The following is a 14,720-nucleotide window of genomic DNA, read 5'->3' as shown; positions in this document are numbered from 1 at the left end:
CTCGTTCTTGCGCGCACACAGAGGGGCTAAATTGGGGAGGGAGGGAGGAGGTAGGTAAAGAGATAAAGACAGAAGACTGATGTAGGGTGGCGGTGAGCGTATGGGTCTATAGATGCACGTATGGCCGCACGTAGTGCAACACCGCAGCTATCGCCGCAATGCACACGTGTGTGATGTACCCCACAGGTGTGAGCGCACATCGAGCGGAATCGATAAGGAGGCGCGCGTGTATGAGTGTGTGAGTGGGCCGAGTAGATGAGTTGAGGGAAAAGGAGAGGGAGGACTCTTGATGAACAGAGACGGAGGAGAAGTGGGGGTCCTCGATGAGAGGGGAGTGTGAGCGGAGGTGGAGAAAGGCGCACGCACCCATTACAGGTGGAAAGCAGACACGAAAGCCACCACCTTTCTCCTTCCACCTCTTTCATCGCAAACACGCAGGCCCCTGCGCTTGTTTCGCCCACCATAGCGTCCGAGTCCTACATAGGAGGGGGGAGGGAGAGGGGGGGAGGAGGAGGAGCTCAGCTGAGTATGTCTGTGCCTGTCCGTGTGGGTCCGTGCGGAGAATGGGAGAAAGACCACCCTCTCCCTCAATGCCTCATATAACGGATGGTGTTCTATGAACGAGCAAGACACTACCTTCCGCAGATACACGCGCGTGTGGTGTGGGAAGGAGGCACCACAGATTTACTCGAGTGCGTTCATTTCTTGGGGTTGTTTGATTTTTGATGAAGCAGCTCATCATCGGAGAGATCGTCCATGTAGAAGCCATCGCGTCACCAAGACATACCTAAGCACGCACCCCCCCCCGCAGGCATCCTCACAGTCCCACTACATACCGTGCAGGAGGAGCGAGGGAGGATGGAAATGTAGAGGAGGTCAGTACCCTCGTTCGCGCGCCCTCACGCTTGGCTTCTCGTGCAGCGCCTCTCTCGTTTCCCACCTCCCTCCCACGTTCTCGCCACCTTTTGCCTTAGCGGATGTGCAAGACATCTAGCCAGCTGATGCGGTGCTCGGCAAAGTCGGACATCAACACAGAAATGAGCATAAAGTGGTCCTGGTAAATCCCTACTGACAGCGACGTCAGGAACCAGTCCATCCACCGGCGGTAGTTAAAGTACAGGAAGAAACTCACGCGACCCAGCAGCTTGGCCACCTGCGATGCCTCTGCGTTGATGAATACCGGAAGCTCACCGGTATAGCTGAGCCACTCCGGCTTTGGCTGGACGTTCTGCAGCTCTTCGTGGGGCGGAGGCAGCACGAAAATGCGCGAGCGTGCCGGCACTGCAGTGCTGAAAGGCATCGCTGATGGTGGGAGTTGGGGACCTCGAACACCCTGGCATGACAGCGGTGGCAGAGGTCCTTCAAACTGACAGCGAGACTGATGGAGGAGCTGCACCGCTTTCCGCAGCCCTTCCTGCGAGTCCGCGACGGCCTCGCGGAAAGCCTTCATGTAGAGGAGCTTGACGCGCTGTTGCTCCCACTTGCCGGCGATGATCGTCACGCCGTAGGGCCGGCCAAGCCACCACCACCACTCTACCTCCTTCTCTGTGTTACCCGGCGCAATGGGGCTGCGACTGGTGTGGCGATGCACAAGTGTCAGCTCCACCAGCTGCTGAAGTGCCCTCGCCACGTGCCGAGCACGTTGATTGACGTTCGCTTCGCTGATCATGGCCATACCAGGTAGCGTCACGTGCACCTTCGTGGAGGTGCTATTCACGTGAAACTCAAGAACCCGTGGCTGCTCCCACGGAGCGCTGGCCGCATCCTTGGCGAAACGTCCGTCCTCTCCTTTTCTGATTGCCGCATCATCATCGACATTGGCGGCGTCAGACGTTGTCACGTGCACTGTCACGCGGGTCCGCTCAGGCGTCGCGAGGCTGTCGGCCGCAGTTCCTCTGACACCATTTACGTTGGTGGCCCAGTTGCCGCTCCGCTGTTGGGCATCCATACGCCGTATCCACTCCGCCCCCAGGATGAGCGAGGCAGGGCGCACGTGGCTCGCGTCTGTTTCTGCCAACGCGTGGGCGGAGAGCAGCTGGCTGAGGGAGGACTGCAGAGAGGAGTGGTCTGACACCGAGCTCTGATGAACGTCCTGCTGTTGACTCGTTCGCGAGGTCATTGAAGATGCAGGGAAGGACCTGAGCGGTCTCGTGCCTACACCGTGCATCCATGCACCAAGGGTCGCATACGGTGCCATAGACTCGCGCAGCTGCAACGCTGTTGTGACCAGTGGCCGAGGCCACCGCTGCAACACAGAGTCCGGGAAAAGCCTATCCGCTGGGTTGGGAAGCCGGCGCAAGAACTGCAGCCCCACTGATGCCTCCACCACAGAGCCGGAGAGCAGCAACCACGGTGCGCCACTAAGGAGGGCGTAGCGATACCCCTCAAGAAGCCGCTGCGCGTACATGTAAGAGACGGCGTCCTGGTCAGGGGTGAGCCACGTGCTCTCCACCACCACCGCCGCCATTGAAAGAGCATTGGAAAAGTTGTAGGCGTCGGCAGACGGTGCGGAGCGCTCCGCATTGGAGTAGAGCTGGAGGGGAGGAGTGCGCACGTTTCCGATAGCAGCATCATAGGCTACCCCTACGCCGTCGCGTTGTTGCAGGGTTTTTGTGTCGTGCACCAGGGCTGCAGTGAGCGGGAGTATATCGCTACGTGTCATCCAGTACCTGAAGGCCGCGTCGTGCACGATGTACAGAGCCAAGATGCACGTAAGCACCGTTGCGTTCATTACACGTACTCTCGATGCAGGGTCCATCTGGGTGAGGGCGATGGTATTATGCACTTGGGCCTGTGTAATAAAATATAGCACGATTCGCTGTGATGAGTACGCTGTGCTCCTCGAGCTCTCCTAGCGCACAGATAACAGTTGTAAGCCGTGAGTGGGTTTCGGAGACCAGCAGATGTGTACTTGATTGGAGGCAGGCAGCCGCGCAGCGATGGAAATCGGCAAGACAGGAAAGGGGAGAGGGGAGGGGAAGACACAGTAGTGAGAAGAGAGGAAAATAAGAGGCCTGAGCTACAAGAGAGACCAAAGATGATAGTAGAGGGGGGGGGCAGACACACCTCTCGCACACTGTATGATGAGCATAAGCCCACTCAACCAGCAACCATACCCACATTCGCTCCACCTCTCTTGCGGAAGTACAGGAGGGGAGAGTGAGGCCACCGGCAGCAGGGAGAGAACAAGAAACGCAAATGCAAGCGCACAGGCGGACATCTATACATGAGTTGGGGGTACGTGCGAGGGTATCCGTGTATACGCACTGCTCCCTTTCCACTCAGGGATGCTTCAGCTCCCGCTTTTCATACTTCTCATCGTCAGTGCTCCTCTAGCGTCACACAGTATTCAGAAACGCATCCAGTAATTCGCCGGTTGACACTTCTGGTGTCCTCTTTCTCTTTTCCCGAACATGCCGAGCCACAAAACAGCAGGTCAGGCGCCCCCCTCTCCCCGAGCGCCCCCCGGCGCTGTCAGGGGCCTCATTCCCCGTGGTGCCAAGCAGCCGTAGTCACGCGTTACAGGAATGCGCCGACCGAGCAATCTGAGCACAGTCTCTGCTTCAAACTCTACACGCCCACCGCCACCGGGTGCATTCCGCGAGGCGGCCCAGGCCCCTCCACACCACACCAGTAGGCAGCGAGGGCTGCGTGAGGTGTGCTCGTGTCGCGCTGAAGCTCCGCCCATCGTACGGGCGCTGCAAGCGTCTGCAGCGTTGCACCGAAGCAACAGCATCCACATCCCGAGCAGCAACGTCAGCAGTGACATATCGCTCTGACTGCCCTCCACCGTAGGTGTCTGACCCAATCGCCAGCAGAAGGGGTTCAGCGTTGGCAGGAAAAAGGGGGCTGCACGACCTCCTCCCCATGAAGAGAGAGAGAGACAGACAGAGTGGGGGCACCGCACCCTGAGGCACCACGAGCTGAGGTGATTGCCGTCATCCGGGGGTTGTGAGCTTTTTCGAAATTTTCAAGCTGATGTGCCCTCGCCGCTCACTCCACCGTCCACTCCTCAGTGGGGACGCGCAAATGCCGGCACTCATACCGAGAGACGGAAGAGGGCCTTCGGGGGTGTACCGCTGCATCCCCCCTCCCCTCCCCCCTCACACACACACACACACACATCGGCGTGGGCGCCTTTCAGTTCAAAAGAAGAAGCGCAGCACAACTTGCCAAACACGAAAGAGTCCAGCAGTAGCGGAGGAGGGAAAACGCACGCACACAAAGAGGTGGCCCCAGATAAAGCGGTTAGAGGGAGGGAGGAAGGGGGGGGGGTAGAAGGGGCGCTGCAAGGAAGAGAGAAGGAAGGAGAGCGAGAGGAGGAGGAGGAGGGGGCGGGCGAGGAACGGCGGTAATGTGTAGCTGATCCGCGTCACGCAGACGTACTCGTATACACACAGAGTCATCGGCAGACGCCACATCCACCTCCATCACAGCGAAGTGTATTTCTACCCACGGATGGAGAAGGGGGGGAGCCGCAAAGCCAACCATATAAACGACAGACATGCGGTGGGGCGCCGACCAACATGTGAAAAGCGAGCAAACAGCCAAAAGTAAACACACAACAGCATGAGGGGGGAGGCACACGAGTTGTGAGGATAACAGGAAGAGCAGAAAGAAACGCTTAGAAGCGAAGCGGTCAGTGAGATAGGGTGGCACGCTCAGATGCGTGCGTGGGTGAGCCTGTGCGTGCATGTATGTGTGTGGGTGTGTGTCATGATGGGTGTTGGTAGGAACTTACCTACCCACGCCACGGATGCCATACGAAGACTGAGGAAGGGGGCAATCAGACCTGAAAAAGAGAGCAACGTCACACCCTTGCGCACTGCTGCAAAGGGGAGGCACAGTTGGATGCCTCTCTTTTGCGCCAGCCTGGCCGCGATAGTACCGGTCTCGTGAAGTAGTGCGGGCCATTCAACCCACACACTCATTGACCCCCCGCCCCTCTCGTCCTCTTCATGCGAGGGGACATACCTGCATACCCCTCTTCAATCACGCAAACGCTAACGCCAGCAGACAATCTAGACCAGTAATCAACCACTACACCAGCTGCCTGCCTCTCATTCTCTTGCGCTCTTCCTCTCTTTCTCTCTCTGAGTATTTCCTCCGCCCTCTCTCCACCCCCGCCTTCTCTGCCCAATCAACTTCACATCGCTCCCTTCAACTGAAGCGTGCTAAGCACAAGCGGTTGCACCTCTCTCTCATCAACTTCGATGGTGCAAGCCTCGATATCCCCTCTAGCAATGGCAGAGAGCAGAAAAATACGTGAAGGGCAACGCTCGCTTTCTTAATTCCGCTTTACCCCCAGTGCCCTGTGCAGACAAGTGTCTGGACGCACGCTGGCCACTTCCAGTGATGTCACAGGTCGCTATCCCCCTCCCTCCCTTTATCACGCTTACCAGGTGGGAAGCTTCAGCCTGGTTTGTTTTGCAGTCGATGGTGTCGACCTGGCCTTCCCGAACGCGACAGCGGCAGAGGTGGTGGTGGTGGTGGTGGCAGACACCAGCAGCCGTGTTGCAGACGACTGCGTTGCCGCGGTGGTGCGCCTTACCGTGTTCGAGCCGACCACGGCGCGTGATGCCGGTCCTGGGGTGTCAGCGGTGCTGCCGAGACTGCTGCTGCTGTCGTTGGCGATGTCGCCGTTGCTGTCGTCCTCGTCGAAGGAGGACTTCCTCATGTGAGACCATTTGGCGGCAGCACTTGTGGCCTTTTTGCTCCTTTTCGCGGGGGTGCCAAGGCTGTCAAACGAGGTGTCCGCCTCGCTGTCTACCTTTGCGTTTCGCGCTTTCGACTTGTTGTTGAACGTCGCAGTCGCTGCCAGTTTTGAGCTCGGAAGTCTGTGAAATGCCTGGACAGTGTCTTTCCGCACCTTCGCCGCTTCTGCTTCATTCTCATCGTCGTCGGCATCGTCAAAGGAGTTGTGCACCACTTTCGGTTTGGGCTGTTGTTTGGTCCTCCCCGACGTGGGCTTGGCAGCCACCTCCTGTGCCTTGGCGTGGCTGAGTGAAGATCCAGAAGAAGCCGAGGAGGATGAAGCTAAGCGACTCGTCGCCGCTGCCGCCAGTGCAAATCCGTGCCCTAGCGCTGCCTTTTTCACTTGCGAGCGGCCAGCGGCAAGCACGTCACTGGTAGATGACGAGGACGAGGAGGAGTCGGAGAGAACCGGCCGCGGAATGCTGTGCTCACCCGTGGTCTCGAAGCGTTGGCTCGAGTCACACGTCCGCGACTTCGGTTGCGCAACAGAACGTGGCGCGGTGTGCCTGCGTGCCAGCGACGCCCGATGTGACAGTGCCGACGACGGTGAAGTACCCTCGCTTTCGCACTGGCACGGTAAGGCTCGAATGACGGGCACAGTCGAGTTGCACGCAATATTCGAGCCTTTAGCGACGGTGGGCACTTCCACAAGAGCAGGCACCACCGCCGCCTCGGCAGCACCACCGCGCTTTCTACTCGCCGCATTCTTTTGGTCCTTACCTGGCAGCGTCTGTGTCAGGTCCGACGGGCTGCTTGACGCAGAGGAGGTCATTGACGGTGATGGGCCCGTAACGAGCGGCGGGTAGTGCGATGCCGGTAGAACCCCGAGGCGCCGAGCCTCTTCTCGCAGCTCACCGATTGGCCTCCTGATGGCCACAACTGATTGAGGCTTCATTTGTGTTGAGGTAGAAGGGCGTTTAAGCTTATCGCGCGATGAATTTGTCAGTCGTGCAGCAGAAGGCACGTAGGGCGCAGCGTACGCCTCGTAGCTCTGTGTGATGTTGTTGCTGCCCGCATTCGGGCCGCTGACGACGACTCCCCGGCTCAGCCTTGCAGCGGCCCGGAGCTCTCCACGCAGGCTCATTATCTTCTCGTTCAGGTGCTTTACTTCATCCTTCTTCTCGTGATACAACGCTGCCCAGGTGAGCGCGATTTGCTTAGCACTGATGAAACGAATTATGTCACCCTCATACTGCGCGAACGCCATCCTCTGATCGACCTCCGCACAATAAAGGTCTGCCATGACCTCATGGTGGTGGCACACCCGGGAGACAAGATGAACAAAGTGAGATGGGTCCACGCCGCTGAGCGCGAGTGGCAGTGGCGATGGGATGCCGGTCGGAGCGCAGGGAGCAGATGATGCTGCATCGACTAGCGCGCCTGTCACACCACCGCGCGAGGCGAGCAGAGACTCTAACATTTCGTGCAACCGCTGTTGCTGCTGCGGCGGCACCGCGGCACCCCTTGCGGCTTCATCCTCCTCGCTCTGAGGCGCGCTATAGCCTGTACACATCATCATCCGCACCTTGCTCGGCATTTCCGACACCAGCTGCGCCAGTCGATCGTACTCACCCTGCAGAAGAGGCCGCAAAGTGGCGGAGACAGAGCGGGCCAGCTCGTCTTCCTCATTTTGCCATTTGAGCAGCTGCTGGTGCTGCTGAGATGCTGCGGCGGTAGCGCTGCTCTGCGACTGCGCTAGCATGGCCTCGGCAAGCTTCAGCTCGTATTTAAGACCAGAGATTTGTGTTTCCAGTTGCATTGCCCGCCTACTTTCAGCCTGTGTGGTATAGAACCTCAGCATAGACATAAAGCTGTAGCTCAGCATTTGCCGTGTGGAGCTCTCGTTTTCCATCAGTTCCCCTCGCTTCTTCTGCTCTCGCAGCTCAAGTGACATCGAATCCTTCACAGCAGACATCGCGATAATGTAGCGATCCTTGTCAGAGACTTCCCTCATCAGTGTCTGCACCTCCTCCTCGAGACGCGCAATATACCGCTCCGCCTCCAATTCAGCTGTATTGATAGCCTCCGTGACATCCGTGCCGCCACTCGGTAGTGCAGAGCGATTCATCAGCTCCTGAGTGAAGTTGCAGGGTTCATTGGGAGACGAGCGGCCACCCATCGCAACGGAGGGGCTACCGCCTTTGGCAACTCTGTCCATGGCCCCGTAGAGCGAGTCGGCGACGCCGCTGTACAAGCACGAGGATGTCGCATCACAGGGCGGCATATCTAGAGGGCGACTCGTGGGTGCTACCTGTAGTAACTTGGTAGTGCTATAGTCCACCCCCTCCCGTCCAGCGGCCGAGGAGAGAAGATGATTGTACTGTCCTTGCATGAACAGTAGCTCTTCTAACTCTCCCAAGTGGCTATGCTGCCCATGAGGGGAGATCAAGGATGGCGCTGGCGAACATGGAAGTGCGGCGTGGCTGCTGCGGCGGTCTAGCGAAGCCCGGCCGATGTTTCGCGGGTCAGTGTATCTGCTGCCGCCACCGTCCATGTAAGAGCGCCAGTCCACTTCGCCACTGGGTGCACTAGCACCACGCTGTTGTGCTCTCTCTAGCCAGAGATCGAAAACGCGGGAGGCCTTCGAGTGCCTTCTCTCAGCCAGTCTGCTGCGATCCAGATCTTGCAGCATCGTGGTTCGCCGTCAGCGAGCACTCATAGCCAGCAGCAACAGCAAGAGGGGGAGGCACGATGCCCCGGATACACCAAGTGCTGGACAAACGGGCACACGCTGTGAGGGCGGGGGGGGGGGGACAGAGGGGTTCTTCAGAAGCCGACAGAAAATTGCAGCCAGTACACTCTTGGGTAAGGCGAGGAAGGGGAGATGCAGTCGCTCTGTGGTGTACCGAGGCCAGTCGTACCTAAACCTACGCGGCGATGGGCGCACACAGAAGGGTGGGTGAGCGGGTGTGCGCGGGCCTGTCTGTTTCCGCCTCTCCCCTGAACCCCGACGTTTCCTCGTGGAACCTTGCGTTATGCTGCTGTGCCGGCTAGTTCTAGCGATTCAACTGTCGATGCACATGCTGGTGCCGGCGTGGGGGGGGGGGGGGGGGGAGTGTTTGACCGTAAAGGGAGGGGTGGGCCGGAAAGGGGGACATGCAACGGAGAGGGAGAGCGATGGAGGACACTTCAGTACGTGTAAGACACACACAGGAGTACTTCTCACTGTCATTATGGAGATGGCCTACACACGTCAGGTACACAAGTCCTCCGGTGAACCGCTGAACAGCGGCAGCTGAAGATGCGAGAGACTGCGGGTGAATCGAAGGGCACCTGACACACCGCGCGAGAGCGTTCGGTGGCGCCAGAGAGGGTGAAGAGGCTTTCTCCATTTTTTCCCACCACCCGCCCCTCAATCATAACCACTACCGCTTCTCAGCATTTGAAGGTGGCTGGCACACGCGGATGGATGAGACATGCAAAAATGAGCTCTTGATGGCGCTGGCTCCGCCTGCTCTGTCATTTTCCTCCTGTGGGTGTTTACAGCTGCTGATCACCTGAAGTTATTGACCATTGCTCCCTTACTCGCCACCACTTCCCCCACCAATACCGGTGTGGTGCGTGCCATATCGTTAACTTCAGGGATGGAAGGGGGGAGGTGAATAGCGAGACAAGGGACGACCACGCGAGAGAACAAGTACCCTCCCTCTCCCCTCTACACCCCAACCCAAGCACTCGAGCAGGCAAAAATAAGGTGTCCAGCCTCAATGAAAGGAGAGTAAAGAAGGCGGTTGCGGCTGTGAGTCACACATGGTAGTGATAGCAAGAGGCAGAGAGGGAAGGAGTGCACGTACTTAGGGGTGATGTACATAGCCACTGTAGCTCGAGGTTGAGGAAGGGAGGGAAAGGGAAGGAGAGAGTCACTCTTTGATACCTCGCCTTCTCGCACCGCCACGAGGCAAGAGGTCATCAAGATCCATTCATCAGCTCTCGCTACGCTCCTCACATGCATCAATGCAAGGGAGCACACACACACACACACATCACTCCTCGTATGATTTGCTTTATTTTCCCCAAAGGACCACAGGCAACTGTGCGAGGCGTTGCAACGTGTGTTGGCTCGCCTTGTGGGGTCGCCGAAGCGCACCTCGGTAACTCCTTTCGGTAGAGGCGATCATCTTCTCAAAACTTCCCTTTCCGCTGCTGCTGTGGTAATGGGCTCGCCTCCCGTTCTTCGGCATCATGACCATAAGTCTCTGCAAACACCTGCAGGTGTGCATCAACTCAGACGGCAAGCAACAGATCTCGGTGTCTTCGGGTGTTGTACGTATAATGCGGCCGCTGGAGTCATCAGGAACGGGCCGAGGACGATGAAAGAGGGTAAGACACGGGAGGGTGTGCGGCACGAGTGAGCAGTACCGCTCAACAGAACGACAGCAGCGCATGCAGGGCTCGCAACCCGATTCCATGGCGGCGCACAGATGGTGAGAGAGAGAGAGAGACAGAGGGAGGGGAGGGAACGCACACGTAGAAATGCGCCTTGTCATTGGCACGGAAAGGGCGCTACACCAGCCACACACGCCCTCGCGCCTGCCCCTCGTCTACCGGGACACGTCGTAGATAGCCTGGGCGACGTAGGCAACATTTTCAGCGCTCAGTCCAGAAAACGCGATGCGACCGTTGCCTGTCAGATAGACGCTGTACTTCTGCCGCAGCGCCATCACCTGCTCCTCCGTCAACCCCATCAGCGACATCATTCCCACGCCATTCTCGAGATACTCCCAGTCTCGCGTCGAGTCACAGGCACGCAGCTGGGCCACGAGACGGTGCCGCACATCTTGCAGTCGGTTCGACATCTGTTTCAGCTCTGACTTCCACAGCTCGCGCAGCTGCGGGGTCCGCAGAATCTCGTCTGCGATGCGAGCACCAAAGATGGGGGGGTTGCTGTACGTGGCACGAATCATCGACTGCAGCTGCGACAGGACATTCGCTTTCTCCTTCTGTGTGGTGCATCGGATGTGCAGGGCACCAGTGCGGTGCCCGTAGAGGCCAAAGCTCTTCGCCAAGGACTGGGCCACCAAGTACGTGGGGACCTCTTGCTGATTCAACACGCGCAGGACGTAGGCGTCGCGCTCTATGTTGCCCGTCGCGAACCCCTGGTATGCCATGTCAACGAATGGAATGAGATCTCCTCGGCGGATAACGTCTACAATCTGCTGCCATTCCTCGGGGGTGGGGTCGCACCCTGTCGGGTTGTGCGCACAGGCATGCAGCAGGACGACGGAGTCGGCGGGCAGCTGGCGCAGATAGTTTAGCATTGCATCGATGTTTAAGCGATGCATCTGCAGATTGTAGTACGGGTAGTAGGCGACCTCAACGTTCAGATGCTTCAGGATATTAAGGTGGTTGGGGTAGGAGGGGCTCGGTATGTGCACCGTCGCAGGGCCAGAGCCACCAGAAGAGCACTGCAGCAGCTGCACGCCGAGGTGCAGGGCGCCGGTGCCACTAAGAGCCTGTGCCGAGGCGATGCGGTCGCCTTGGACGTCTAGCATGGGTTTTCCGAAGCACAGTCGCTGCACGCTGTTTACGAAGGACGGTAGACCCGCGATGGGGGCGTAGTCCATCTGCGTGTCGCGCTCCACAATATGTGCCATCGCCTTGCGCACAGACTCCAGCACGAAGGGCTTGTTCTGCTCATCACGGTAGACTCCAATGCAAAGGTTCACCTTGTTGGGAGACATATCCTTGGCGAAGTCTGCAGCGATCCCCATGATGGCATCTGGAGGCGCGCGCGGCACGGCCGAGAAGTAGGTGGTGGACCCAGCACGGTGGCAGATGACCGTCGCCCGACCAACACCGGTGGCCACGAGAGCGGAGGAGCAAATATGGCGAAGCATGCGTGTAAAGGTGTACTGAATGCACGCACGTATGCGTGTAGAGGTGCGTAAGCGTGTATGGGGTATGATTGTTTGGCAGTGATGAAGCTGAAGGAGGAGAGGTGTGGAGAGAGAGACAGAGAGAAGGGCCGCAGATCAAAATGCAGTGAGAAGAGGGGAGAAATGGTGAGAGAGACAGCAGCAGATTCCAAGCGTCCATTGAAAGGATGAAGGAGGAGTACGACTCAAAGACTGGCAGACAGGCAGCGGAAAACATGAATGAGAGGCGGAATTTCAATGGACTGAGCCGCAAAAACAAAAGAGAGAGAGTGTGTGTGCGTGTGTGACTCAGCCAATGCGCACTTCTGGTTTCCCGGCGGTGAAAGTAAAGAAGGAACAGCGGGGGCGGGGAGAGCTGGTTAGCCAGGAAGAGACGATCAAGGCGGTGCAGCAGTCGATCGAGCTGCCGAAACGTAACTTTAGTGAGTGGAAAGAATGAGAAAGGGGTCGGAGCAGAGGTGAGGTGAAGTGAGACAGAGGAGCGCTACTCAACGCCAGAGCGAAGAACGAGAACAAGTAAAACAGCCAATGGAGACACAACTGTACAGTGAGAGAGAGAGACGGAGCTCAGCGAGTGCACGTCCGGGAAGGTGGTGGAGGGCCAAGAGGCTTCTCTTATACGAGTTAAGGGAAAGAAACGAGAGAGACAAAACAGAGTGGCAGCTCCGTATTGTGTGAGGCTTTGTGCAACAGGTCTGTGGTTCCTCACGTAGCGTTCTGTCGCCTCCGCGGGTGCGACTCTGTGCTGGAGACCACGCTCGGCAAAAATCTAAACAAGAGCACGGAGGTGCCTGAGAAGGGCAAGAGGGGGAGGAAGGAGAAGGCACGTCAGCATCGTTGGCTCTTCTCCGCGTATTGATGCGTTTCTGCGTGTGTACTTCCTCTGCGATGCCGGCTGAGTGTGCGCAGTTCGATGATGACGGCGACGTTTTCAAATTTTTTCTCTTGCCTTCCTGTGTTTCAGAGAGAGAGAGGGATGAAGAGAGAGTCGAAGAGGGGAGGGGGCTACGGCAGCGCTCGCGCAACCATGTGTGGGGATGGGGGGAGGAGGGGGGAGAAAGAGAGAGGGCATTACATTCGGTTGTGATGGTCTTCTGTGCGCGTGTTGGCCTCCCCAGTGGTCTTGCCATTCACTGATGCCGAGGAGTGATAGTGTGTGCTGGTATGGACAAGTAGATGCACTGGAGAGTGATGCAGGTGAAGGGAGGGGTGGGGATGGGGGGTACTGAACTGCAGTACGCAATGGTACGACAAGATAGAGATGACCAGTGGAACCCGTCTGTGCGTGTTTGTGAAGGGCAGAGCGTGCATGAGAAGGTCATGCATTGTCGCACGGTTGGTAGAGAGGAAAGGCGAGGAGGTGAAAAGTAGGCTGGGGCATAGTGCTGGCAGCTCCCGCTAGTCGCATGCACCTCTTCAGCATCCCACACCAAACAATGGACAGGCAAAGATTTTCCCATCTTCGCTACGTTTGTGGGTTTTTATTCTATTTTGTTGTCCTTCAAGCAGACTTCCGGCAAGGACCGAAACGCGTTCTCCTAAGCGGCGACGGGAGTAACACAGCCTATAGGGCTTTGGTTGAGCAGAACACCAGCAATCTCTTTTTTTTTGGGGGGGGGGGAACACACGCGGAGATTACGCTGCTCACAAGACAGGCTATAGCACACCCCTTGCACCGTCACGAGTGTGCCTACACTTAGTAGCGAGTGCACTTGCCGCGCGGTCTGCGTAGACAGAGCCATCCACTCATAACCACTGGGCGAGGTGATCTGCTGCTGTGCTTTCCTTTTTAAGAAACGGGAAACTGAGAAGTCACTTGACGATTAGGTTGATGGCAATGAAATTTGGAGGAAACAGAAGCGCTTGAGCTAAAGACAATACTGAAACTACACTGAATGAGGAAGCAATGGGAAACTGCCGCACCGAATGAGACATCAGGGAGCAGAGAAAATATGGCGGTAGGGGGGGTGGCAGAAGTATACGGCACGCACCGTCACGGTACAAACGACTTTTGTCGCTCAGCAAACAAACACATAAAAAAGTTGTGGTGTTTTCACATTTTCTCAGCCGTCGCTCCGCGCGCCGGCAGACACAAAAGGGGCGGGCGGGGGGAGGGAGCCACTCGATGCACTGACAGCGCGCTGTCGCGTCTTCTCCGGTGTGCTGAACAAAAAAGAAATGGGGGGCGGCGGGGAAGACGACGACCAACGCCCACCTCGCAGAGAGACGGGGGGAAGACCAACGAAAAACGATAGAATGGGACGGCTGGCTGGGTGCCTTTTAGAAACACTTTCGGGGTCGGGGGGGGGGCGATTGGGTAGTGGAGATCGACAGGACGTTGATAGCTTCACCGCTCACTAAATTGCGGGGCGCAGGGGGGGGTGGGGGGGCAAAAGTCCCGGCCTCATCCATTCGCACCCGCATGACCCCGCACACGGCCCCACGTCGTCTTTGCCCCGGTCCCACCGCCCCCCCTTTGTGTCATCACCCCAAATTTGCTTTGCCCGATACTCATTCAAGCTCCACGTACGAGTGTCACGACACGCTCTAAGCCTCACACAGTTGCGTTTCTTTGCGCACGGATGCCGCAAGCACTACGCTTGTCGTGACGCCACCTCCCCTGGCATTATCGTTTGCAATTGGGGCATACGCGCCGAGGCACCCAAAGTGTGTATGTGTGTGTGTATGTCAGGAGGTCTGGGTGGGGGAGGTGGGAGGGGGTCCAGCTGGCACCACCATCCGCCACCGGCATGGACGCACCCCCATAGGAGAAAAGCCTCTGTCTGACGAGCCAACTCTCTTCTGCGGTGTTGCTTGTGAGCACACGCAGATGTGGCCACCACCCACAGAGGGATGACGAGACGCCGAGAACGAGGTCAAGTACACCAGCCCACGCGGCATGCGCCGATCCACGTTACCCATCATATGGACAGAGTAAAAATGAGAAATAGAAGCATTGTTAAGGAGACAACAATTGCAGCTGAGCTCTATGAAAGATTCAACTGCTGTTGAGTGTATATTTATATATATATAGATATATATAAAGTAGGGGGGGGGGGAGGGCGGCTGCAGTAGTTTTTAGCTACTAGC

At 57.6% G+C, this 14,720-nt stretch overlaps 3 protein-coding genes across 3 annotated transcripts, besides 1 other annotated feature; all 3 read right to left on the bottom strand.

Annotated features, from left to right (window-relative positions):
* Positions 1–970: 970 nt before the first annotated feature.
* LPMP_240370 (hypothetical protein) lies at positions 971–2,758 on the bottom strand (the record flags this gene model as incomplete). The annotated part of the gene is made up of 1 exon (XM_010701076.1): positions 971–2,758. The coding sequence occupies one exon, from the start codon at positions 2,756–2,758 to the stop codon at positions 971–973; it is 1,788 nt and encodes a 595-aa protein (XP_010699378.1).
* A 662-nt stretch (positions 2,759–3,420) lies between these two features.
* Positions 3,421–3,947: a repeat region.
* Positions 3,948–5,395: 1,448 nt separating this feature from the next.
* LPMP_240360 (ppg3-related protein-like protein) lies at positions 5,396–7,822 on the bottom strand (the record flags this gene model as incomplete). Its single annotated transcript, XM_010701075.1, has 1 exon — positions 5,396–7,822. One exon carries the CDS (start codon positions 7,820–7,822, stop codon positions 5,396–5,398), a length of 2,427 nt encoding a protein of 808 aa, XP_010699377.1.
* Positions 7,823–10,295: 2,473 nt separating this feature from the next.
* On the bottom strand, positions 10,296–11,465 carry LPMP_240350 (aspartate aminotransferase, putative; the record flags this gene model as incomplete). Its single annotated transcript, XM_010701074.1, has 1 exon — positions 10,296–11,465. One exon carries the CDS (start codon positions 11,463–11,465, stop codon positions 10,296–10,298), a length of 1,170 nt encoding a protein of 389 aa, XP_010699376.1.
* Positions 11,466–14,720: the final 3,255 nt, after the last annotated feature.

Source organism: Leishmania panamensis (genome assembly GCF_000755165.1).
Source record: "Leishmania panamensis strain MHOM/PA/94/PSC-1 chromosome 24 sequence".
Lineage (NCBI taxonomy): Eukaryota > Euglenozoa > Kinetoplastea > Trypanosomatida > Trypanosomatidae > Leishmania > Leishmania panamensis.
Note: the sequence above shows the minus strand (reverse complement) of the source record. Positions and strands in the feature narration are given on the sequence as shown.